The 23,410-nt window shown below is 46.8% G+C and overlaps 2 protein-coding genes across 8 annotated transcripts in view; one reads left to right on the plus strand and one right to left on the minus strand.

Moving 5' to 3' along the window:
• LOC112982259 (serine/threonine-protein kinase TNNI3K) overlaps positions 1-6,538 on the plus strand; it is a 130,732-nt gene extending 124,194 nt beyond the window's left edge. Inside the window, exons 26-27 of the mRNA XM_064516367.1 lie at positions 3,588-3,667; positions 5,004-6,538. Of these exons, the coding sequence (XP_064372437.1) occupies positions 3,588-3,667; positions 5,004-5,080 (157 nt within the window). The 3' untranslated portion in view covers positions 5,081-6,538. The remainder of the gene's footprint in view (positions 1-3,587; positions 3,668-5,003) is intronic.
• A 4,993-nt stretch (positions 6,539-11,531) lies between these two features.
• Positions 11,532-23,410, minus strand: part of ERICH3 (glutamate rich 3) — a 54,252-nt gene continuing 42,373 nt past the window's right edge. For all 7 annotated transcript variants that reach the window (XM_064516363.1, XM_064516362.1, XM_064516366.1 and 4 more), the window contains 3 exons: positions 19,766-19,903; positions 13,954-16,649; positions 11,532-13,422 (listed from right to left, as the gene is read on the minus strand). In XM_064516363.1, the coding sequence (XP_064372433.1) occupies positions 13,996-16,649; positions 19,766-19,903 (2,792 nt within the window). In that variant the 3' untranslated portion in view covers positions 11,532-13,422; positions 13,954-13,995. The remainder of the gene's footprint in view (positions 13,423-13,953; positions 16,650-19,765; positions 19,904-23,410) is intronic.

Consider the following 23,410-nt stretch of genomic DNA (forward strand, 5'->3'; position numbering starts at 1 on the left):
TAGTGGCAAACCTTTGTTTTTCTATATACTGTGAGATAAATAATATCCACAATGACTAAATAAATTCAAATAAAGTTCTGTTTAGTGCAGTGTCTTCTGCCTGACGTTGAAAAGTGTCAAAGTCTAGAACTGTGGCTAATTATATTTTCAATTCCAAGGCTTTTCAAGGTTTTATGTAAGCATACTCAGCGAAGGGAACCAAAGGAAAAGCCTCTTATTAAACTACAGAACTCAGATGTTACTTCTATGCAGCATTTAAATCCAGCAGCCCTTTTTTAGTCTCCCAGTCAAGTATCAGGTGTGGTCTGATAGATGTAGGTTCTCTGTTATACCTAAAACTGTCCTGAAGCGGCTGAGCACACTCCATATTACTGTACTGAGTGACATTGCCGGGAGCTGTATGACAAATGGAGTATGTGCTGGGTTGTAACGCAGTCATACAAATATGGGAATTCATTTCTTCCCACATATTCAGGAGACACAGCACAGGGCTCTCCCACAGATTTAAGCTACATTTGATTTTTTTGGACGAGTATATTGTCCTGTATGCAGATATTAATTACTGGAGCAGCTAATTCATTTGTTTAATGAAGGGGTAGATTTTCAGAAGACAACCTTGAATAATCCTACATGTCCACCTGCACCTCCTTTTATATGCAGCTGCATGAATCTTTTACTCTCCTGCACACAGACACACACAAATCCATGTATGCAGCCCAGAGAGTTTAGTACATTTATCGTTCATTGCTTGAGTCTGGGATTTTCCTCCCTTGCTTAGGAGGTGCACTGTAATCCATATGTTGTTTGTAAGGGCACAAAGAACCATCAGTATTGCTAAATCTGACTGTTCGGTTTCCTGATCCCAGTGTTGGGATCCTTTAGCTTCAGGCTGGGTTTCCCGTGCAGTGCATGAGAAAAGTGGAGTGCATCGGGTGTGATTTGTGGAAGCCAGGCAGCTGGTGGGGACTGCGGAGAGGGACTTGACCAGGGAATTGCCCAGCAGTGTTGTGGATCTGGCTCTGGGCGATGGATCTGCTCCTGGCGTGGGCTGCCTGATAGCTTAGCCAGTTCTGCGTCTCCTGCTTCCCGGTTTGAAGCACATCCCGTTATACCTGAAGAGCTCAGTGGTACTACAAGGCTGGACTTGGAACCAAAATCGTGAGTTTAGCGTACAGACCTTCCTGTAGATTCGGCCGTAAGCAGTACGAGTTGGCCATTGCCAGCAGAATGCAGGTATGACTTGTGAACCCAGACTCTCCTGAATGCTCATCCCTGACTCTTTGAAAACAGGGCATTTTCTCAGTGAAGGTGTTAGCAAACTGCAAGTGATCAGTGTTTCGTTCCTGAGGTCGTTTGTGAGGGAAGATCTCCATGAACACAAGCACAGCAAACGGCCACCGCGGTGCAGGCATTTGTGTGAGTGCAGCACTGCGCACGCTGGTTCTGCCGGCGCTCACCCTGCCGCATACGTGGCTGAGACAAGCTGTGTCTCCGCAAGCCGGGCTGGACCTGGAAGCAGTGTCTGCCTGTTCCCACCGAGCTGTCGCGGCTCTCACACCTGCTGCGCGGATCCTGCATACGGCCTGTGTGTTTCTGGGCCTTGAGCTGTCAGTTCTCCTGTTGTGCCGTGGAACTCCCTGCCTTAGGCCTGGTGCAGGGAGCACTGTGCAGGGGGTGGTTGTACGATGTGGCTGCACCTTCTGTGTCCCGAATTCACGTCTCAGTAGCTGTTACAAAGGAAGTGGGCAGGGGAAAGTGAGACTAAAGCCTCTAGGCTGTTCACGCCTCACACAAAAGTGCCTCAGCCACTGGTTCGCTTCCCAGTTTGTTACGAGCTTAAAAGGATCCGTACAGGCAGTCCAGAAATGCACAGTAAGAAGCCTAACGTAAGCGCCGGACAGCAGGCTCGAGGGCTTTGAGGGGTTTCCTTGCCCGCGAGTAGACCGGTTTATCGCGGCCCTGCCGCAGGGCCGTGTGTCTGCACTGCCCAAGGGTGCGACGCCAAGGAGGGCTCTTCCAGCCGCCCCTAACTGGGAGGAAGCGTGTGTACCGTTGGAGCGTTAAATTACCTGTTCTCCCAGCTGGGGTTTGGGGTTTCTCGCAGGGAAATGTTAGACCAGAAGACATGTTTTCAGAAAAACGCAAGCAAAGGACTCTTCCTCACACCCACCCACACACCCCCCCCCAGAACCTGGTACTGGAAATTTGCATCCCGTTTTATAAAGTTTGTCATTGTTCCCTCGCTGTTCACCCGGTACCAATCCCAGAGCACCGGCTCCATGAGGGATTCCTCTTTACTCCCTGGCAGGCAGTTTGTCTGCCGGTCTGGCCATGGCACCTTGGCTTCTGCATGAAGCTCAGGGGAGCCGTAAGAGCAGGCTTCACAGCCGGCCGTGAGCCGTGCACGGGGGCACTGACACGAGCTGGCAGAGATGGCTAAAGGGAGGAGTGGGACACTGCGCCCTGCTTGGTGCCAGTCAGGTCAGTCCTTTCGTGGGGCAGGGGGGATAGCTTCATGCACAGTAATCACTGCAATAGGTAAGGAGAAATATTTTTTTTTTTTTTTAAGTGAAAAGGGTTTGCATTGAATCCATTTTCATAAAGTAGGGACTGAAAAATAAAAACAACTAATGCTTTGTCGTTTGGAAAAGCTACCCCCAGGAACCATCCCGTGGTTAGAAAACTAGGTTGGTGAAGTCTTTATCAGAGACGTGTTGGTAGCTGCCGCTGCTGAAGCCGGGAAGGGAGCTGGGCTGGTGCCAGAGCCCAGGCACATGCCCCACAGCCCAGCGTCTGCCCGGCTGCGTCACGGCAGCCCTCGCACCTCGCCTCAGTCTTTTGATGACGCCATGGGAATAACTGAGCTAAGGGCTAAATGAAATTGGTTTGGGCTTCTTGGGTTTTTTGTTCTCTGTGTGCGCTTGAGATTCTGTTTGCCTGTAAGCTGAGAAGAGCTGGTAGATGACAGTCCTGTATGTGATATCGCCTAAGGATCAGGCATGAAGAACCTGTTGGCAAGAGACTGGTTTTTGGTCACTGGCAGACAATTCAGCAATCTTCCCTTCCAGAGAAACTAATTTACAGGCTCCAGATAGCAGTGGTGCATAAAATATTGATATTACAATAATCCTGAATTGATGCCTAGAATTGCTTCTAAAATAGCAACTTAAAAATAATTGTGAAGGCCAAAACTGTGTGTGTGTGTGCATATGTGTGTGTGCATATGTGTGTGTGCATATGTGTGTGTGCATATGTGTGTGTGTATATATGTGTGTGTATATATGTGTGTGTATATATATATATGAGAGGGAAGTTATTTTAGAAACAGATGGCATGTGGGCATGCATGTGATTCATGCTCCTGATTCATAGGTTTTTATTGCTTTTTGTTCACTGCGAATGCCAGCAGCAGGGCTGCAAGCTAATATATTTCATGTTACTATCTTTTCCTTCCAACTCTATAGGAAAAGCTCTCATGTTCTGAAGATTGGGGGAGGGAGTTGGTTTTTTGTTTTTTGTTTTTTTTTGTTTTTTTGTTTTTTTGTTTTTTTTTTTTAGTCCTACTGACACCTTTTATCTAATTTGCAGCACTGGGCAACAGCCTTCTCAGGGTCTGTCTTTGGATGACATAAGAAGAAACTTCCAGTACCCACCTATTGACAAAAATGGTGAGTTAATGCAGAATACTTCTCTTAGCACCAGGGAGCTTTTGCAGCTATATTCTTGTGGGCTGATATGTTTGCTTCTGAGTTTGACTGATGTGAAACAAGTCTTTTTTTTTTTTCTTTTTTCTTTTTCCCCCCCCCTTCTTTCACCCCAATTGAAAATGCTGACATGCCAGGCGGCTGCGGAGACACCTCCTCTGTAAAGGGCTCTTCTGGAGGCAGGAGGGTTCGGACAGGCTGGATGGAGTAACGCCAGTCAGCTTGAGCAATGGGAGGTGCTGCCTTCGCCCCTTCATGTGCAGGGCGTTTCAGCGTGCACCACAACAGTGGCAGATTTAAGGCCCAGCAACCAAATACCTAGGATCCTAGTGAGATTTCCTTGAGGAAAAGCTTTGTTGCCCACCTTTCATAGCACAGCGTGTCACGATTAGGAGCTAAACCAAGGTTGCTTACGGGTTACAGCACAGGAACGCAGTGATGTCAGTACTGCTGTAATTACAAGAGTTTATTTTGTGCAGCTGTGTCGTTTGTGTTTGGCACTGGGAATAGGACACGCAGAAACCTTAGCAATGGCCCGTGGGTCTCCCTGCAGCTCCAGCAAGCAGAGGTGCTGACTCCGTGTTAGCGCAGGTAGCGTGAGATGCTGGCTTCGTCCCCCAGTTCGGAGCTAGCTTGTCTGTGGCCAGAAAAATTTCTATGCACTGGTTTTCTCTGTTCCCTGAGCATCTGATAGCTCCATACAATGCATAATTATCAGGAAATTTTAGATGATTAGATTGGATTTTAATGTTACTACATTAAACAAGAAGAATGGGAGCAGCTGATCAATGAACTCGCATAAAGGGAGAAAGAGCTTCTTTGATTTGTTTGAACAGCTGTTTGGAAATTTAGTTGCTTTCAGTTTCATAATGCTGAGAATTAAAATATTTAGAAAATACTTACCAGAATGCTTATTTTGAACCCTCTAAAGACAGAGTTGAAAGGTTAAAAAGGTGCTTTTTGTTTGTCTTTTTTTTTTATTTTAATGTCAGACTTCCACTGTGTTATTAAAACATTGAGTCATGTTTTTATGTCGGTCATCAAAGGCTGCTTGTGCCTGACTGTTGTGAATTCATTGCGTGAATGAAAGTGTGTTCACTTCCCATTTAATTTTTTTTTCCTGAGCAGATGATACTGAACTGAGGTTTGCAGGCAGCAAAAAGGCATCAGCATGATCTGTGCCTATTTATCGCAAAATGATACACACATTATTTGCTTGACATTGTCACTGACTGGAGTGGGGAAGGGGTGGGTCACTGCTATGTCAAGCTGCTCATGACCCTCTCTCTGCATTTTGCAGGTTACGTGTCAGATCCCATGAGCACCATGCGATTTCATTCCTGCAGTAATAGTGGCAGCTTTGAAGAAAGCAGCTGACAGCGTGAACCCTCTGTCGAAGGGAGAGTCTCCGTAAACTGACAGCAACAATTCTTACCACATCAGCCTAACTCCCAGGCATGTGTTACACTGAAGATCCCTCATTGAATTACTTTATTTATTGATGGCAAATATCTCTACCATAAGTTATGCTTTAGCTTCTTTTTTCTGCTGACCTGCTTGGGGGGGGGTAAGTAAGTGTAAGTGGGTGGCTTTGGTGACAAGCATCTCTCCCTCCTTAGCAAAGTAAATGTCCACAAGGATTGCTGCACTTTCAGCTGGAACGTTACTAATTGGAAGAGCCGAAAGTAAAAAAATGCATCTGTTAGAGTTTCAGAGCTGCAGGGCAAGTCGTCGGTGCCTCAGGCTGCACGAAGGCGTGCAGCTATCGGCCTCTCCCCAGCTGGTAGGTGCAAGGCTGAACCGAGGAAGGGAACAATCTGTTGCTGCCCACCGCCGATGCAGGCCACGATGGAGACAAAGGTGTTCCTGTTCCCAGCTTCTAAACAACAGCCTGTTTCTTTTTTTGAGTTCTCCACAGTCCCAAAAGCATCCTGGCTCCCATTTTCAGCACTGCAGGCTCACGCAGCTCTCCAGCACAGCATCCCCAAAGCTACAGTGGAGCTCTGCAGCAATCTTTGGGTGCTTCTGCCTGCTTGCTGAAAACAGCGAGATACTTAGGTGGCCACCTTACTTGTATTCTTCTATACATTTTGTTTTCTTACCTAGTTTTTTATTTTGGGTTGTGCACCTGCTTTTTCTCAAAGAACATGCACTTTAGATTAGTTATGTGGTTAAGAACACAACACAGGAACTCCAAAACAAACTTCCAACTAGAAGGAAAACGTGAAACGAAGTCCCAGCCTACATAGGTTTAATGTAGACAGCTAAAATTGTTGTCACAAATACAATACCCTTAAGCAGCACAAAGGAGGACAGCTTTTCACTCAAAGCCAAACTGCGGCACAGTGCCATCTGCTGAGCGCTGGCCTCGGCACCGGCACAGAGGCCTCAGTCATTCGGCTCTGCAGCAGAAACTGATCACTGGAAATTTAAAAAAAAGATTGGGGGAGACCAGGAGGACTTGAACTCTTCTTCTAGAAGCTATTACAAATTTAATTATGCTATTATTGGGGGAGGGGGATGGAAATTAGGGGAATTTAGCCACAAGCTATCCTGCTGTAATATTATTCCTTAGCTGTATTAGGCTGTGCAACTCAGACTGGCTGAGCAGAAATGTGTTCACAATTTTTACATTTTGCTCTGTGGCTGTTACCTGGGATGCTGCCTTCTTACGACTGCTGTTCCTGAGCTGAGGTCGGTGGTAAGGCACTGTGTATTGTACAGTGCTGCGCGTTTGAACTGTAAGTGTGTAACAGGTTGTACTGATCCACAGCTTCCATGGGTGCTGTTAATGTGACAATCCTGAAGCAATAAAAATGGAGAAGGTTGCACTTAGGGAGGTTTACAGATGTTTTGCAATTTGTTTTATTTCACCAATTGAAGTGGGGGGGGGGGAAGGGAATTAAAGCTATAGTTCAGGTGTTGCAGTTTCCCTACTATCAGCCCAAGGTACCACCCAGCCATTGCTTTCTATTTGTTTTGTTTTTCAATTGCAGCATCATTTACAAGAACAACCTACTGGGTTAACATAAGCATTAGAATAAATCTGCAGAGAACAGCTTGGGCCCCAGCTCATAAGAGGACTCATTAGACTCAGGAACAGCCCCCCCCCCCCCCCCCCCTTCACCGCTGTCACCATCCGGCCGCGCTGCAGTCGTCCCTCCTCGCGTCGCGCAGTGGGAGCCGGAGCGCAGGTTCCCACGGGACTCCCAACCGCCCGCGCGTGGCCGGCCTCGCACCAGCCTTGCACCGACCTCGCCGCCGCTTGCGGTCAGAAACAGAACCCCTTCTTCAACACTGCTGCGAGGAGCACATTTCTGCAATGGTTTTTCATGAGAGGGCCTCACAAAGCAGTGTCTTGCTTTTAAATCTTTGAGCCACATTTCTTTGCAGCAGAAATGAGAAAGCTCTGGCCTTCTCCTGTTCATAGAGTACCATCATCCCCTCTGCATCCCCCTTCCTCCCTGAGGCTGAACCGTTTTTCTCCAGCCGGGTCACCCTCCCAGTGTAACACCAAGGTGTCACGAGCGTGAGGGACTCAGTGCAGCACGAAGGAAAGCATCAACGCAGCGTCCTGACGGCAGACGCGCGTTCGGGGGCCAAACACACACACACCACTGCCGGGGAGCAGTTCTGCACTTCCCCAAGCACAACACTTACCTTCGGGCCTTTCAGAGACAATATTTGCTCTGAGCAACCCTTCGGAAAAGGCACAAAGGACGTTCCCCTGCTCCCCACCACCATCTCTGTGCAGTTTTCAGCAATAAGTCAGTGTTACAGTGTGGGCAGTGTTATATCAAACCACTGAGAGATTTAATAAAAAGAGCAACAGGAAGCCTCAGTCTTTCCCATAGCGCAAAAGAAATCATTTATCATTACAGCAAGTTTTAAAAGCAATGACTAGCTTTGTTATTTTGCAAATACCTTGTCTACACTGAATGTTTCCCATCATGACCATAGCCTTGGTGCAGCTCACACCTGGAAACAGCCCGGACAACGTGATAGGAAATGCCCCTGCCGAGGACCCCGCCGGCGCTGCAGCGTGGGCATTCGGGCAGGAGCATCTGTAACGACTCGGCACAAGCAGCCAGATTTGGCTGAGATTAAAAATGCCCATCTAAGAGATCCTGTCTTTCTGTGTGAAGAAAAGATCATTTTCCATTTTCAATTCCTAAAAGGAGAAAAGAGCTCTAAAACACACTAAAGTTAGTATTCTGCCCACGCAGATAAATTTAGACGTCCAGTGAACACACTCCCGTTCACTGCTGGGGAACGGCTCCACCCCGGTCCTGAGAACCTCCGGTGACACTGGCCCTGCTGCTTTCCTGCGACAGTAACAAACCCATGTCTACCTTGCAAACCAGAACAAAACAACATCCAGATTGCTTTGTAACAGGAGAAAATACACTGTATTTCTCCCAGAAGTAAAAGTGATGCTGGAAATGTGTATGCTTGGAGGAAGGGTGTGCAGAGAGACGGGAGAAGGTGCGTTGGGGGTGTGTCAGGCAGGGGCCTGCCCATCTACTTGAGCAGACACTGCACATGGCAGAGCTGCCAAGGCGTGGGTCAGAAATGAGCTGGGGAAGGGGGGGGTGGGCAGAGATTTGGTCTCGTGCTTTACCTCTCTGGTGTTTGCACTGGCCAGTGTGCAGGAGGGCAGCAGGGCAGAATGGATCAATTCTCGCATCTGAAAATTCAGCACCGCTATGAATAGCTTTCTCTTTTGACAGCAATGTTCTCTTACAAATATCTCTGCACTGTATCTTTTTCCCTTGCTTAGAAGCACGTGATGATTCTTCATTAACACAGCAACTGTATTTGAAATCCAGAAACAAAATCAGGTGAGAGAACAGAAAATAGAGCAAGGAAAATAGACTTAATCTGCATTAATACCACTACATAACCACTTAGACCTGAGCTGCTTTTTATGCTCTCTCAGCACTTTACTGGAATGTGTCAGCTCCAGACAACTGGAAACAGCAGAGGGAAAAAAAAGAAAGTCTCTGAAAGCAAAACTTTAATAGTTTGAAATGCAAAGCACTTGACAAGTCCAACTGCTTGAATCCCTGCAAAGCAAACCATTTTCACTAGTAATTAAAATAACTGGCTCCTTGAAGAAAACAGTGTCTTAGTTAATTGGTCTCTATAGAAGAAACATGAGGCCTTAAGGGACAAACTTATTTCACAGGAGTGATCAGTTATTAATACAAATGAAAATTCTGCACACTATAAATCACTGAACAGAACAAACTCTAAAAGTTGCTGCTGGAGTCGGATCGGTTTGTGCTGGTCCCCGAGATGCCCCGGAGCCCAGGCTGCTGGCGCGAGCCCCTCCGAGCCATTCGTATCCTGCTGTTAGGAACAGCCAGTGCAGCATTTCCAACTGTTGTGCGACTGATAACCGTACCGTTACTAGACGATCTACATCAAAACAAGGCGGGACCCGACCAGACCAGCGCTTGCCCCCTCCCAAGCGCAGGCCGGGCACCCCCGCGGCAGGGGCCGGCTGGGAAACACTTCTGGTAGAAGTGCGCGCCCTCCCCGAACGCCGCTCTCCGCAGCTAACGTGTCAGACCCCATACTGTCCCCGTGCTGGTGGTGCCAGAGGTGTCACCCGGCTCCAAGAGCCGGAGCTCAATCCTCCTCCTGCTGCGTGCACAATTCACAGCTGGCAGCTCGCACCGCCGAAGCGCATCTGTTTAACCTGCTTAATGTCACAGGTTTGACTTTCAGCTGTGTGAGCCAATACCGATACACGAGGCACAGGCATCAGCATCCAGCGACAAGCTGCTGAGGATCTCTGGCAGTTCAGGGACTTTAAAAGTCTCTGTGATGAGCCAGAAATGCGTTCTGCCAGTGCCAACACTGGTACCTAGCTTGCTTGTCTCACTTATGTTCAGTATAACGAGTCTTTTTCTTTTCTTTTGGTACCTACCTTGGCTTTTCCTAAATGGCACCTTTGTTTTTCCCTTTGAAGTAACTACTACCTAGCAATGGACAAGACAGCAGATATTTCCATGGGTAGCAAGTCCAAAACTATAAAATTATCCATTTCAGTGGTTTTGCTTCTTACCAAAATTCCACCTGCTCAGATTACAGGTACACCCATGTTTTAAACGTATATGAACTGTACATATTTAACAGACACACCAACAGAAGTAGAGCAATAGAGGAAAAAAGACATGGACTCAAGTGGTTATCCAAAGCTGAAATTGCCAGATTCAACTTAATTTGATATTTGATTCAAATACTCTGACCATTTTAGAAATCAGTTCTCTTAAAAAGCACAGACACGCGAGCAGTATGTAACATCCAAGGTACCAACCTGGATCAAGTCGCACCACGGCAGCTTTGCACCAAGCTGTCTGTGGAACTGCCAACATGCAAAGCGAGTGAAATGGTGAGTACAGAGCGGGCAAAAACTGTCTCTGGTACAGCTGGGAGTAACCTCGACGATGGGGTAAGGGCTGTTTTCTTACCACGGATCAAACTGCCTCTGTACCTACCCTGTAAATATGGCTGTCACAGAAAGAAGCACTAGAGAAAGCAGATCATCTCATCAACAGGGTCTGAGCTCAGACACTGTGGAGTGTTCTTGGGAAATGTGATTTTTTTTTCTACCACTATGCAAAACCAGAGCATTTGAAGTGTGTTTCTTTAGAGAGATACAGGATCTTGTATGAACCAGCATGTTTCAAGCCACAGGAGTGCAAAAGTGCCATTTATAAATGCCTTACGCACTTCAGATACCGAGGTGTTAACTTCCCAGTTTCTTATGACCACTGCTGCTTCGTTCACATGGGCCTTCCGCGATGCTCCAGATCTTCCGCAGCCCGAGACTGTCGGGAGAGGGCAGGTGCCTCTCGGTTAGCGACTCACCTCCTTCCCCAGAAGGCTGAAATGGATCCAGCTCAGGGTGCTGCTGCTGCAGGTTCACAGTGCTACTTCTGCACCCTCCGGGTGCCGTATTTCTTTAAAGGAAGTTTCTCCCCATCAGGAAAAAGCCCTCCGTCCTGGCTGAAGCGCTGGGAGCGGAGGCTGGTGGAGGCTGCGTGGAGAGGAGATACCTGCTCACCGAGACAGGCGCAGCCCCGGGGACCAGCCACGATGCTGCCCAAGGACAGCAGCCCCACGCCTGCAGCACCCTTCCCGTCGCTCAGCAGCCGCGACACCGTTCCCCGGGGGAGACCCGAGACCCGGGCCGGCTGCCGGCGGGGGACCCTCCCTGGGGCGGGACGGGGCGCCCATGGGCTCCCACAGCTTTAGCTGCTGAAGTGAAGAGCCCAGCCCGCTCTCTGTGTTCTCACTTTGCAGAGCAATAACATATTTAATAGCGCTTTGAGAAGCCTTACTGACCGCTCTGGCACTTGCCTTTCACAAATGAATCAAACACCTACCTTTAGCATTTTCATCCTGTGCTCAGTAAAACAGCTAAACAGCAACTAAGCCGGTGCAGTCCATGAACTGCCCAAGTACAGCCTTAGTTTTAATCCTGACTCTTCCAGGGAATCACTGCTAACACAAATTCCTGCTCTCCTCACTCCTGCCTTCATTCATCCGTAACATTTGTGCTGCAGCCCATGGACACGCATTTGCACTTGTAAATGGTTTTCGTCTGGTCATGCTCACAACCCACGTGCCTTTCCTTTCCACAGATACCCGCACGGCCCAGTTTTAGTGGCACAAATACTCAAACCATTGGCATTTTAAATACAGGTTTAGTCATTCAGTTAGAAGGCAGGTAGGAATACTGAAGACCTATTTGATTGTCAAGTATTATTCTTACAATGAAGTCATTTGCAAAAACTGAAGGAACTACACAGACTGATACAGCTTTTTTTTTTATATATAGACCAAAGTAAATGTGCAGGTGTGCATATGTATACAGAAAAAACAAACCTCTGAGGAAGGTCATTTACATTAATTTAAATTCAGAACATTTCACATACCAGGTGTATTCAACTGTATAATACGTAAACATAGATTATCCATTTACAGCAATTTTCATATTGAACAACATTGAAAATGTCTTGGTCCAGCAAACAATCCGTTACTAATTTTATGGATAGTCCCTGATTAAATAAAAAGGCCACTGTTGAATAGTCAAAACTCCAATACATGCTTTCTAAGCAAGTATTGCCTATCTTGCACAGAATAAACATTTCTACTGTACCACCCGGGATCACCTGATGTGTTCATTTAAGCTGCTGATTACTGCAAAACTACTCTATTATTAGACCTTTATAATCATATTCTGTAATATAGTTTTGCCAACTTTTCTCTTTCAAAGTAGTTTGTGGTATCCAGATTGAAAACACAAATCCAGCTGTCTTTAGTACAGGAAGAAATAAACACAAGTTACTTGATCACATTTAAATTTCTTATCCCATGTATAATGATCATAAATAATTCAGAGTAACAATACACTTAAAATCCTGCTAATTCCATTTCCCAATCTGAAAACACAAGTTATAGAATATGCAGTATTTGCAGTGAAGCCATATATAGAAGGAGAGCATCTTGCAGCCTTCCCTAGGAATTCCTGCTGCTGAATACATGCAACAGCTATGGAAACATCGCCTGGGAGGATCTCAGAGTGCCCTCGACACAGCGCCTCGGCCAACGCGGGGCTGAAAACAGCATTATATTGAAGATTCTTCCTGTACTCTCGCTAGGTCTGCAACAGGTTAATAGCAGGCAGGCCCATGGAGTTACACCTGACTGACACCAGCAGAAACAAGAGGCTTATCTATACATGAGCTATGATTGTTCTGATTTAGACCAAAACACACATTTCCACCTTCCAAGGGTCCTTACGAACAGAATGTCCTGCACGAGACCCACGACAGCCCTGCATCCTCACCTAGAGAGAGGATTCCTCCTCCTGTCTCCTACCTCCTCCGCAACACGCAGTGCACGTGCTGCGCCGGAGGGTTTGCCGGGGCAGGCAAGGTGGAATCAGCTCCACTAAGTAGCTCAGCACCCACTGCCTTAAGTGAAAGTTTAGAAGTCTCTGCACGAGCACAGCACTCCCATCTGTGGTACTGTCACTTCATATCTCTGCTGCGGTATCTCCTGCACACTCCCCATCAGAATCTAGGCCTCAACGTGCTCAAATGCCATATGCCCATAACTGAAGACACAGCCCCACCACACAATGAAGACTTTACAGCTTAAAAAGCCAAATGACACACAGAAAAATACATGGAGAGGAGATACAGTCAAACGTATACACTCTATACGTGTATACACATTTGCTGCTGTTCTGTGTTAACACACAAAGTGCATCTATCCTCAGCCGCCCCTCCAGCTAGCCTGTAGAAACGAGCTGTGTCTGGAGGAGGAGGAGGGAAGTCCAGCCAGTGTAATACTTCCCTGTGTTTTGGGAAAAACAAGCATGACAGCTGTGGGACAATCCTTGCGATTATTGTCTTCGCAATTATAAAGGAGTGCTATTTCCTGGGCTGACTAATACAGGCTTATTGGAGTTGTCTGTTGCACATTAAGAAGCTGCTCTAGTAAAATGTGACAGATGGTTATGGTACTCGCGGAGTAAAATAAAGGAGGAGTGAACATCCCAGCCAGCACAAGTCTCCAGTGATTTGTATAAACATTTCAGAAAACAGCACTGAAGGAGCCGCAGAGAATGCTTAGCAGAGAGTTTCTTCCACATCTTGGGACTGTGTCGAGGGCACAATTGTGTCAAGTTTCAGAACATTCTAGTAAAAACAATGAGCAAAGCGTTAGCTTTGCAGTAAATACGCTACTTCGAGATGCCTAAATACCACTATAATAGATTTCCTAAAATCAGACAGATACTAGGGAAACCACAAAAGCTGGCTGCTGCTGCTGACTTGTAGCACTGAACTCACTGGAAGAATTAAAGTCAGTCGCTACGGCTTTGGTTCATTTCCTCAGTAACCAGTGCCAGCAGAGAACTGGCACTGCTGTGGAGCAGGAGCCTCTCCGCATGCCTGAAATGACAGGACAACTGACTGAGGCCATGAACATCAACAGCAGATCAGTCATTTTGCAATGGAATAATTTCAGCAACAGGTAAGAATGCAAGAGCTGCTCTATTGGGTCAGATTTATCATCCTTTACCCCAGCTATCAGCAGCGGATGCTTAGCAGCAAAAGTATAAGAAATGGGACAGTGATAAAATGACAGAACCTCTGCTTCTGACAGCCAGAAGTCTGGGGACTTGGGATGAAACCAGCGGTAGCAACCTGACTCTTACAGACACTCACCTTCCACGGATCTCGGCTTCTCTTTTCCATGACAGTGGCTCCTCATGTGTTTGCATGCTCTTGTCCAGGACTTTCCTTCCTTTGCTGGGTTTCAAGCAGCTCCCTAACCCCTGAAATGCTTTGTGCACTTTCTGTGACACCTTCTACTTCTCTCTTTTTGGTGTTTTCACAGATGTCTGGCTGTTTCCATTCAATTTTCACCCCTACCTCTCTTGATTCTCCCTCCATTGGCCCACCATTTCCATCAGGATTTCTCTCTGTTATCACTGTCCTAAGAGCTGCCTCCTCCTCTACTGCACCCAGGCAGAGCCCCACTTCTCCTGTTAAACCTCCTTCTCCAGGCACTGCTGCCCCATCTCGATGCCCTGGGACATTCGGTGATGTTTCTGTGATCAGCTTATCCCTGACGGACAGTGTTCCCTGTGCTTCCACACACTTACCACATACACTGTCCCCTGCCATCTCCCATTCCTCCAGTCCAGCCTTCCCTGTCTCTTGGCCCTCCTGAGGTCCGGCCTTCTTCCAGTCGCGCGAGGTAGCCTCTGCCTCAGCTTCCTCCAGCAGCAATGATGTTTCTGCTGTCTTCTCACTCCAGAGCATTGCTCTGCCATTTCCCATGCCGCTGCTGCCTGTTGCATCCTCTGACTTGATCTCCCTCGGCGCAGACGCGTCCCGCAGCCCCTCTCGCTCCGCTGCGCTCTCCTTGGCCGCCCCTGGTCCCTCCTGCACGGTTCCCTCAGGCCTCCCTGCTCCTCCCACTGCTGCGGCCTCAGCCGCCATCACGCTCAGGCCATCTCCCCCAGCCAGCACCGTCACTGCTCCCCCAGCCACTGCATCTCCCTCTGCGGCCAGCCTCAGGGCCACCGCTCCTTCGGCCTCTGCCGCACTTGCTGGCTCTTCCTCAGCCACCACTGCGCGCTCCTGTGCCACCCCCTCGGGTCCTGCTGCTGCCCTCCCAGCCGCCCCTGCCCCGTCCCTTCCAGCTTCCCCCGCCACCCCCTCGACTGCTGCCTGGCCACTCACCTGGGCTCTCTCCATCCTCCCCACGGCCCCTTCCACCCCCGCTGGCACCGCTGCACCATTGCCCATCCCTCCCTCCGCTCTCCTGCCATCCCCTGCCGCCACTCCGTCCGGCGCTGTTCCCGCTGCCGCTCCTCCCACTGCAGCTTCCGCGGCCAAAACTGCCCTTCCTGCTGCTGCCTGGCCACCCGCCATGGCTCCCTCCATCTCACCCTCCTTCTCCACTGCGGTGCTGGCCACCGTCCCCCCCTCCCCTGCAGCACTCTCACTTGGCTCCTCTACAGGCGTGGCTGAGGGACCTACCACCTCTTCACCATGAGCCATCTCTGTGCCCAACATCACCTTCTCTGTCCTTCTCCCTACCGCAGTCTCCAGAGATTCCTCCATCCCAGCTGCCAGCTCCCTCGGACCTGCTGCTCCATCCGCGACCTCCTCTCCACATCCCGACTCTGCTGTGGCGTTCTCCGCAGATTCTCCCATCACCCCCTTATCAGCCTTTTCTTCCAGCGCTCTGTCTGTCTGCACTCTGCAGCCCAGAGATGGGTTCCCCCTCAAAAGTGCCGCTTTGTCTGCTCCTGCTAAGCCTTCCTCCTCCTCTGCTGCTGCTGCCTCCTGCAGTCGAGACGAGCCTTCACTTACGGGGACCATTCCAGCATCCACCAGTGCCTCTAGCCCAGGAGCTGCTGGTAAGAAGGAGCACTTGCCTGACTCCACGGACTCCCCCACAGCATCTTCTGCTCTCAGAAGGGAGCTCTCTTCTGCCTCTGACAGTTCATTTATCTCAGACATTGTGGCTCCTGTGGCAGCTTTCCTCATCTCCATCCACTCTTCCCCTGCTGCTTTCAGTTGCGGAAACTCCTTTGGCTTTTCAAACTCTTCTCTTCCAGGTGCTGCTTCTCCTGTGCAAACTTCCATCTTCCCTAATGTTTTCAGTAGAGCCCCAGGCTTCTCCACAGCCTCCTCTCCTTCAGAAATGGCTTCCTCCATAGTCTCTTCTCCTTCAGGGCCTACCACCCCCACAACCTCTTCTGCCAAGTTTACATCTTCCACAGCCTCTTCTCCCTCAGACACAACAACCTCCACAACGTCCTTCCCTGCAAAACTTCCCACCTCCACAGCCCCCTCTGCCTCAGACACCATCTCACTCACCACCTCCTTTGCCTCAGAGGCTTCTTGCACAGCCTCTTCTCCCTCAGAGGCTTTTTCGGCTGCTTGATCCCCCTCAGACACTGCTCCATCTACCTCCTTGCCTATCAATACCACTGCCCCTACCACCTCTTCTCCCTCAAGTGTTTGCTTTTTCAGTGTTTCCCCACCCTCCTTCACATCCTTCAAAATTTCCTGCTCCCCAAATGTCACCTCTCCACCTCTTACTGTCTCCTCCTCTTTTGGATCTTCTTCTGTCACGGCCCTCTCCTCAGGTGCAGATTCTTCTGCAGCAAGCTGACCTTCCACTAACCTCACAGCTACTGCATCTTCCTTGGACAGCAAATCTCCCTCTAATGCCGTTTCTTCTCCTGCCTCTTCAATGTGAGTATCTCCTTCCTCAGCTACAAAATCGTCCTTCTCAAGTGCTTGTTTCTCCCCCACCATCTGCCCTTCTTGTACCACTTGTTCTGCTGCCTTTTGTATTTCAAGTGTTCTCGTCTCTTCTGCCAAGAAAGCTCCATCTGGTGCTATTAAGAAATAATCAAAACATTAGTTTTATTGAAATAACTATGTTAATGTTAAAGCTGTTTTATGAGGCGGTTATTAAAGATACTATCTCTCCCAAGCAATGAAAGGACATCAGCATGGTGACAAGAAGAAATCTTGCTCTGCAGCTTCTTGTTAGGCACCTGTGCGTAGGTTTCTAGTGTTGTCACGCTGGCACCTGGCATAACTAATTTAAGCAAAAACGTTGCTGTGTGACCAGCTTTCAACACTGACAGTTCTGTCTGCCCTTCCCACTCTCTCCCCCCGTCACCTGCCTAGCAGGGAGGCTCAGAGTGTTTATATGAAATACCTACAAGCTTGACACTAACATTCAAATATTCAAAAATAGTTGGCAAATTACTCACGTAAAATAATCACACATAAGAGGAAAACCACACAGCTGTTCACGTAAAATGGGTATTTGCTTCCCCTGGATTCTGTAATTACATGAGCGGAATAATACCGGGCATCTTCCTGCCCCCCTGGACATTTAATGGCAACGCTCTCACTGAATTCAGCGTTCCAGGATTTGCCCCGGGCAGCCACTTCGGCAGTTTGTGCTGCTGCAGCTGTGCTTGGTACCCACACGGCAGGTTCCTACACTTCAGAAAATGGAAGGGTTTGTGCCACTGAAGGGAGCAAGGAGCAATGCCTTTTTCGAGCTGTGCTTTCTCAAACTGCGCAAAGCCTGTCTTGTCCCAAATCATCTGCCGCTATTTGACTTCTTTCACCTCCTTGCACTGCTGCAGCATCCCACAATTACTGCTTTTTGCTGTTTGTTTGGACTATAAACTGTGCAGCTGAAGCCCATCTCTTGAACGGCAGCCACAGACAGCTCCAGGTGTTGATCATACCTGAAAGACACTATTTGTCCAGGCCCAGCTCTGCCAGCAGAGAAGTAGAGCTCTTGTCTGTTTTCCCAAGAACCTCCCTCTGGCCTTGCCCACTCTCTCATGCCGCCCTTCCCTTCCTGCCCTTCAGAAGCGGACACGATTCATTCACAGGCAGCTCAAGAAGCTGAAAAGAGTGAAGGAACCAGAGGAAGAAAGAACGAGGTGAGAAGGCAGCTTCCAGAGAGAGAATGGAGGTCACGGAAGGAGAGAGAGGGAGCACAGTGGGCTGTCTCCTCCCACCAGATCACTCATCGCCTAAACACTAGACAACACATTTAAATTAAAAATTCCACGTTGCATTTTGCAATACCAGAAATCATCCCTTCATCCAGATGTGCCTTCCACCAAGTATATTGTTTATGTTTACTACCAGCTTCCTGAAGTCCCTTAGGTTTAAATTTTTTTTTCTTTTATATATATATATATAAACGTCTCAATCAGCTGTCAATGACTGTCATATTGTTAGAGCACTCACGCTACCTCCTGAATCTGGGACAACTCCACCCACTATTAAGTCAATAACATATATAATCATTAAAAATTTGTAATAGAGGCTTTGGTACAAAACGAGATAAAAAATCCCTGTCATCTCAACCAAGAGTCAAACATTACCGTCTCTGCAAAGGCATAGCGTCTGAACTGTCCGGGTGCTAATATTGCACAAAGTCTTCTGTAATGGACTTTAGCTAGTCCCTGCAAAGCAGATACTTTGTTTACTGCTTCTAACAGAAACTGAAAGCTGTATCTCACATGGCACAGTCTGGGTGTTTACCTTCTTTTTAGCAGGAAGAAAAGGAGTTAATTTACCCTAGCTGCTGCTTACAATGTATTCCCTCCTATAAAGTGAGGTCTTGCATAAGCCAGGAATCATAACAGCAAGTGTGAAGTTATTTCATATTAAAGCATCCAAATGAGACACCTTGAGAGTGTCCATTTCCACAGTCCATCTCATTCGGAAGCAAGCGTGTTTCATCCCTGATTTGGAAATCAGGCTGCCTGGGAACCACATGCTCCCAGTCCCATTCTATGCATCAGAAACAGATGTTTGCAAAGACCAACACATGAAGATGACTGGGCTTGAAATGAAACCTTACAGACAGTTGTTTTGTGGTCAGCTGATGAGACCAGGGCAGAAGCAATCTCATCTGAGAAAGGACTACTGAGGAAAAGGCAATGACTGAGAGACTAGAGATGTGGAGGAACCTCCAGCCTCCTGGATACACTTGCTGGATGAAAGAAGATCAAAAGGCTTCCAGCTGACAACAAAAAGAAAACTGGGAACACCCTGCACGTAGGCACCGAAGTAGAAGACAGCGCAGAACTAGCAATCAGAAACCATATATTACTGGTTCCTGCCAGCACTGGACTCTTGGACAGAGGATGAAAGAAGGAAAGGTAGGTACAACAGTGCAGATTCAGTCAATCTTAACACATGGTTTCATTCTTTTTTCAGTCTCATTGCTATCATGAAGAAGAACCCTTATCATTTACTTTCACTAGGGCTCATTGCTGCAGTTCTTTAGTAACAGAGTGGCTGACTCTAATCCTCCCTGTATAATAAACGAGGCCCTTCTGCTAGGCAGGGCAAGCCTCCAACAACAAACTCTGCTAAGTCTGTGAGGACTGCGAGGTCTTGAAACATTCCAGGACAGAAACACTTGAAATAACCAAGATCAAACTGAAATCTCCTTATTGTCAATTATGCCTACTGCTAACACGGAGATGAGTTTGAGAGAGAAGCTGGAAACATTGTGGAGATCAAGGCTGGAGCTCAGTTTCATTCCTGTTCTGTCATTCACATTCCATTCCACATCAGCAGTCCCATCCTGCCTATCTTGACATTGTATTTCCCCAGCAGGCTTCATCTTATCACTTAACATGTCTACTTGGAAGCAAAGGGAAACTCACTAGACACCTGCTTTTCACTGCTGTTTTCTTGACCGGCAGCCAGGTTTTTTCTGGCTTGGATTCTTTACCCAGGATCATTATAACCCCCAAAAGGCATCAATTATACATGACTACAGAAGCCAGCCATCAGCTGATCTTATACAAGTCAGGAAAAAAAAAAGGAGTCAGGAGAGTAAAGAAGAACACAAGGAAGGTTTCATAGCCTAAAAGGAAAGTGAAAGGCAAAATCGTTCTATAAATAGATTTTAAATTAATGAAATTTAACGTAGGTCCCTGATCATGTTAGCTGTCCTCACCTTCACTGATATCACGCTCTGTGCTTGTTAAGTTCTCTTCTTTCTCATCTGTTCTGGAATCGCTAGGTTCATGTTCAGAATTCATGTGATGATCATTTTCAATTGCCTCTGCTATTTTCTCTTGGACTGATTCGCAATCTTCAAAAAAAATCACAAAATTACAAAAGAGGAAGCAACAAAGAGAAACCATCAAAAAGCAAAAGTAGAGTAGAAATCATCCAGTTATCTCAGCTTGACTTAAAATCTGTAATATTACTGTAGGTCTGATTGGCACCCAGTAAATCTTCACCAGAAATAATGTTTTGAAGTAGATTAAAATCAAATGGCAACCACTATTAAAAAAAAAAGAGAGAGAGAGGGGGAGAGAGAGAGAGAGAGAGAGAGATTGAGATTCATGCAGGAGCAGCTACAGAAACATATAGCAGCAATCTTCCACAAAATTTTCACAAAAGAGTGAGACTACCTTTGTCAGGATGGAGGGGAGGGAGGTTCAATGCACAAGCAACATTGTTTTATAGACATAAAAATGTTTTTGTTCCATAACTACTTTAAAAAAATGTGACATTTTTCTATTTTAAGCCCAATTAAAAAGAGTTCTGATGAATGCTCAGTTCCCCAAACTAACAGAAGTGAATGACGATTTGTTTATCTATACATAAATAGGGAAAAATTATCTACTCTGTAAATGCAATGACTGTGATGCTTCAGTCGAGTCATACCTGTAACATTATCATTAAGACTGTGCTATCAATCCCATTTCTGCTTTGTGAACTGCAGGCTGGGTAATTACATGAAAGGCTTTCAAGCTTGTAATACTAAACTGCTTCTCTGTGAGTACTATTCCACCTGTATACATAGTCTATCCCTTTGGCATGTTCCCTGAAAGCTCTTCCCTTCAGCATCCCAGCCTTATCCCTTCAAGTTCCATCGGTTTTCTCTCTCTCTCTCTCTCTCCTTTTCTATTGCTGTTATTGGTTTGGGGTCTTTTAGACAAAGAGTTTGCTGGTTTGCCACTGGTATAGATTGACAACGTAAAGTCAAATCTAGCATTTTGCTTTACTGCCAAATGGTCTCTACCGCCAATATACTGTGTCCCATCAGGAATCACAGAAAGTACATCTCTGAAACAGTTGTCCACTTCTTGTTTGTGTTATCACTGTTAGTGCGAGACTTCATTCATCTGTTGCCACCTTGGATAGTGCCCAATGGCTCGTACGTCCCATACTGCTCCTACACTGTATGCATCAATCAAGTCTTGGATCAAATGAGAGGAACTCGGTCAACTCCTGGTACTCATCAACAGTACCTACATCAAGAATAACTTCAAGGTCATAAAGGAGACGATCACAATATTCCTGGATCTCATTGCTGTGTATGCCAGTGGAACTGCTGCAGAGATGACCGAATTACAGGTTTCAGCTTCTGGAACCATCTTCATCAACACTTTCCTCAGAATCATCATACAGCATTTTATTTAGACAAAGCCATTTGTTTTGAGAGTACAGGAGCAAGGTTTCAGCCTGTGAGAAAAAAGATCTGACTCCTAACTTGGGCTCCTACTGCAAAAAAACAACTGCCAGACAGCTTTCAGCAAAGCTGAGAACAACAAACCACTCAAAGATTTTTCTGGCTAAATCTTGACTCACAGCCTATATAAAGGGGTGTTACATGGTATGATATCTTGACTTTCAAGTAACACCTTATCTAGCTTTCTCTGAAATTAAAATAAGGAGCCATGAGCAGGAAGCTAATGCCCCTCGCTAAGGGACTGGCTAACTTTGGGCCACTCTGCAGTAGAGCGTGTGGTATAGGTACCCAAAATTTTGGTCATCATCAAGAAGGGACAGGACAGAGGCAAGTGAACATGCTGCAACAGGAGGCTGAAGGTCAGACAGTAACAGCAGATTCAAAAATGGATTAGACAATATTATTCCTACTGGTTTGCAGTGAGGAGAAGAATTAACGTTGTCCTCAACCTCACATTCTTCTCTTCCCAGCTCCTTGCCTCTCTCTTGCCAATACACCATCTGTCCTCTCTCACCTTTTTCCTGTATGGTTGTCTTCTAACACTGTTGATTCTCGCTTCCTATTCTCCATTGTACAAGTTATTTTTCTTCTGTTTTTCGCCTTTGTTATTTTTTTGCTTCTCCTTCCTCTCGTGGTTCTTCCTGCTCCTTTCCACTTACTCCCTTTCCTTCCTTCCTTATCAGTACCCAGAACCCACAGCTCCTAAGAGAAACGGGAGAGAACTTTAAAAAGACCACTTCAGGCTATGTTACAGAAGCCATCCTCTCAGCATGCCTTTTTGCCTATACCACAGCTGCTAGAGGGAAGTGATGGCTTCACTGCTACCTGCGCGTTCCACCTAGCTGCAGCACTAAGAGCTGCACTGCAAGGAACCAGGGGAGACAAGCAGGGAAGTTCAGGGAACAGCACTGGAGGTTGTTCCTAGGGTAAGACCCTGACAAAGGTCTCTGAGCACTAGTGCAAAATCCGTTTGAATCATTTTGGTGCATACTTTCTTTCTTTGACCTGATTATAGGACTGAAGTCCGATTAGCTGGCAGTTCTCATTCCTAGGAGTTCACTGCCTGTGTGACATTTCACAAGAGGGAAACTGACAGTCTATCAAAAGACAGAGACCAGAAAAGGATGACAAAAAATGACAAATACCTCACAGTGATTTTGTCTTATGGGATCAGCAATGTCTCCTTGTCACAAAGAGCATGGCAAGATCAGAAAATGCACAGGAGGAACCCATCACAGGTTTTTCCATACTTCTGACAGGTTCTGTCACACCATTGCTGGCGATCAGACTCAACCTGCAACTGAAGAACCCCAGAGGAGCATTCTGCACCTTCTGCTTTCTTCAGCACACACATTTTTGCTCTGATAAATTATTTCTACCATGGTTAGGAGAAGTCAGCACTGGTTAGGAGAAGTCCTGTCAGGAGCAGAGCATGATAGATCTCGTCAGGGCAAAAGTGAAATGGTGCCATGTCCATCTCCTGCAGACACAGGCTGGAACGACCAGCCCCACAGAGTTTATGTGAAAGAAACAGGGAAGTCCAAGAGTGGTCTGAGAACCTAATGATGCACTAAAGGACTGAGTTCTTTCAGTTCTCCTAGTGTCTCTACAGCCCTCAGCACTTTGGAGGACCAGCACAGTGCAGGCTGGAAGGAGCTGACATTTTCTTAAGACTGTATATATCCTTAAATTCCAGAATTTGAATCTTTGTCAAGGTAACAATCGTGATAAGTGCACCCATGGACTTTTGCTACCCAGCAATATTTCTTTTAACACACTAATTATATCTCAAAAAATGTTCCTCCATTGCTCTAGACAGTTTCTTGGCTTTTTTTTTTTTTTAAAAAAAACACTAGATTTATCTGCAATTTAGGAGGTCTTTCTTGTCTCTGATTTTTCTAGTTAAATGATTGGTTTTGTCCTTGTTTTGTCCTCCTTTGACCTGTTCTGTCCCTGAATCGCAGGTAGTCTGCAGGCAGCAGAGATGATGTTGAAGTATTTACTTCATGAAATACTTAATGAAATAAAGTATTTACTATGAAGTAAATGTTATTACCTACATAAAATCTGACCAACCTCTCCCTCCCTGTGATATCTGATAGATGGTCTCTGTTCAAA

Source organism: Dromaius novaehollandiae, chromosome 8, assembly GCF_036370855.1.
Source record: "Dromaius novaehollandiae isolate bDroNov1 chromosome 8, bDroNov1.hap1, whole genome shotgun sequence".
Lineage (NCBI taxonomy): Eukaryota > Metazoa > Chordata > Aves > Casuariiformes > Dromaiidae > Dromaius > Dromaius novaehollandiae.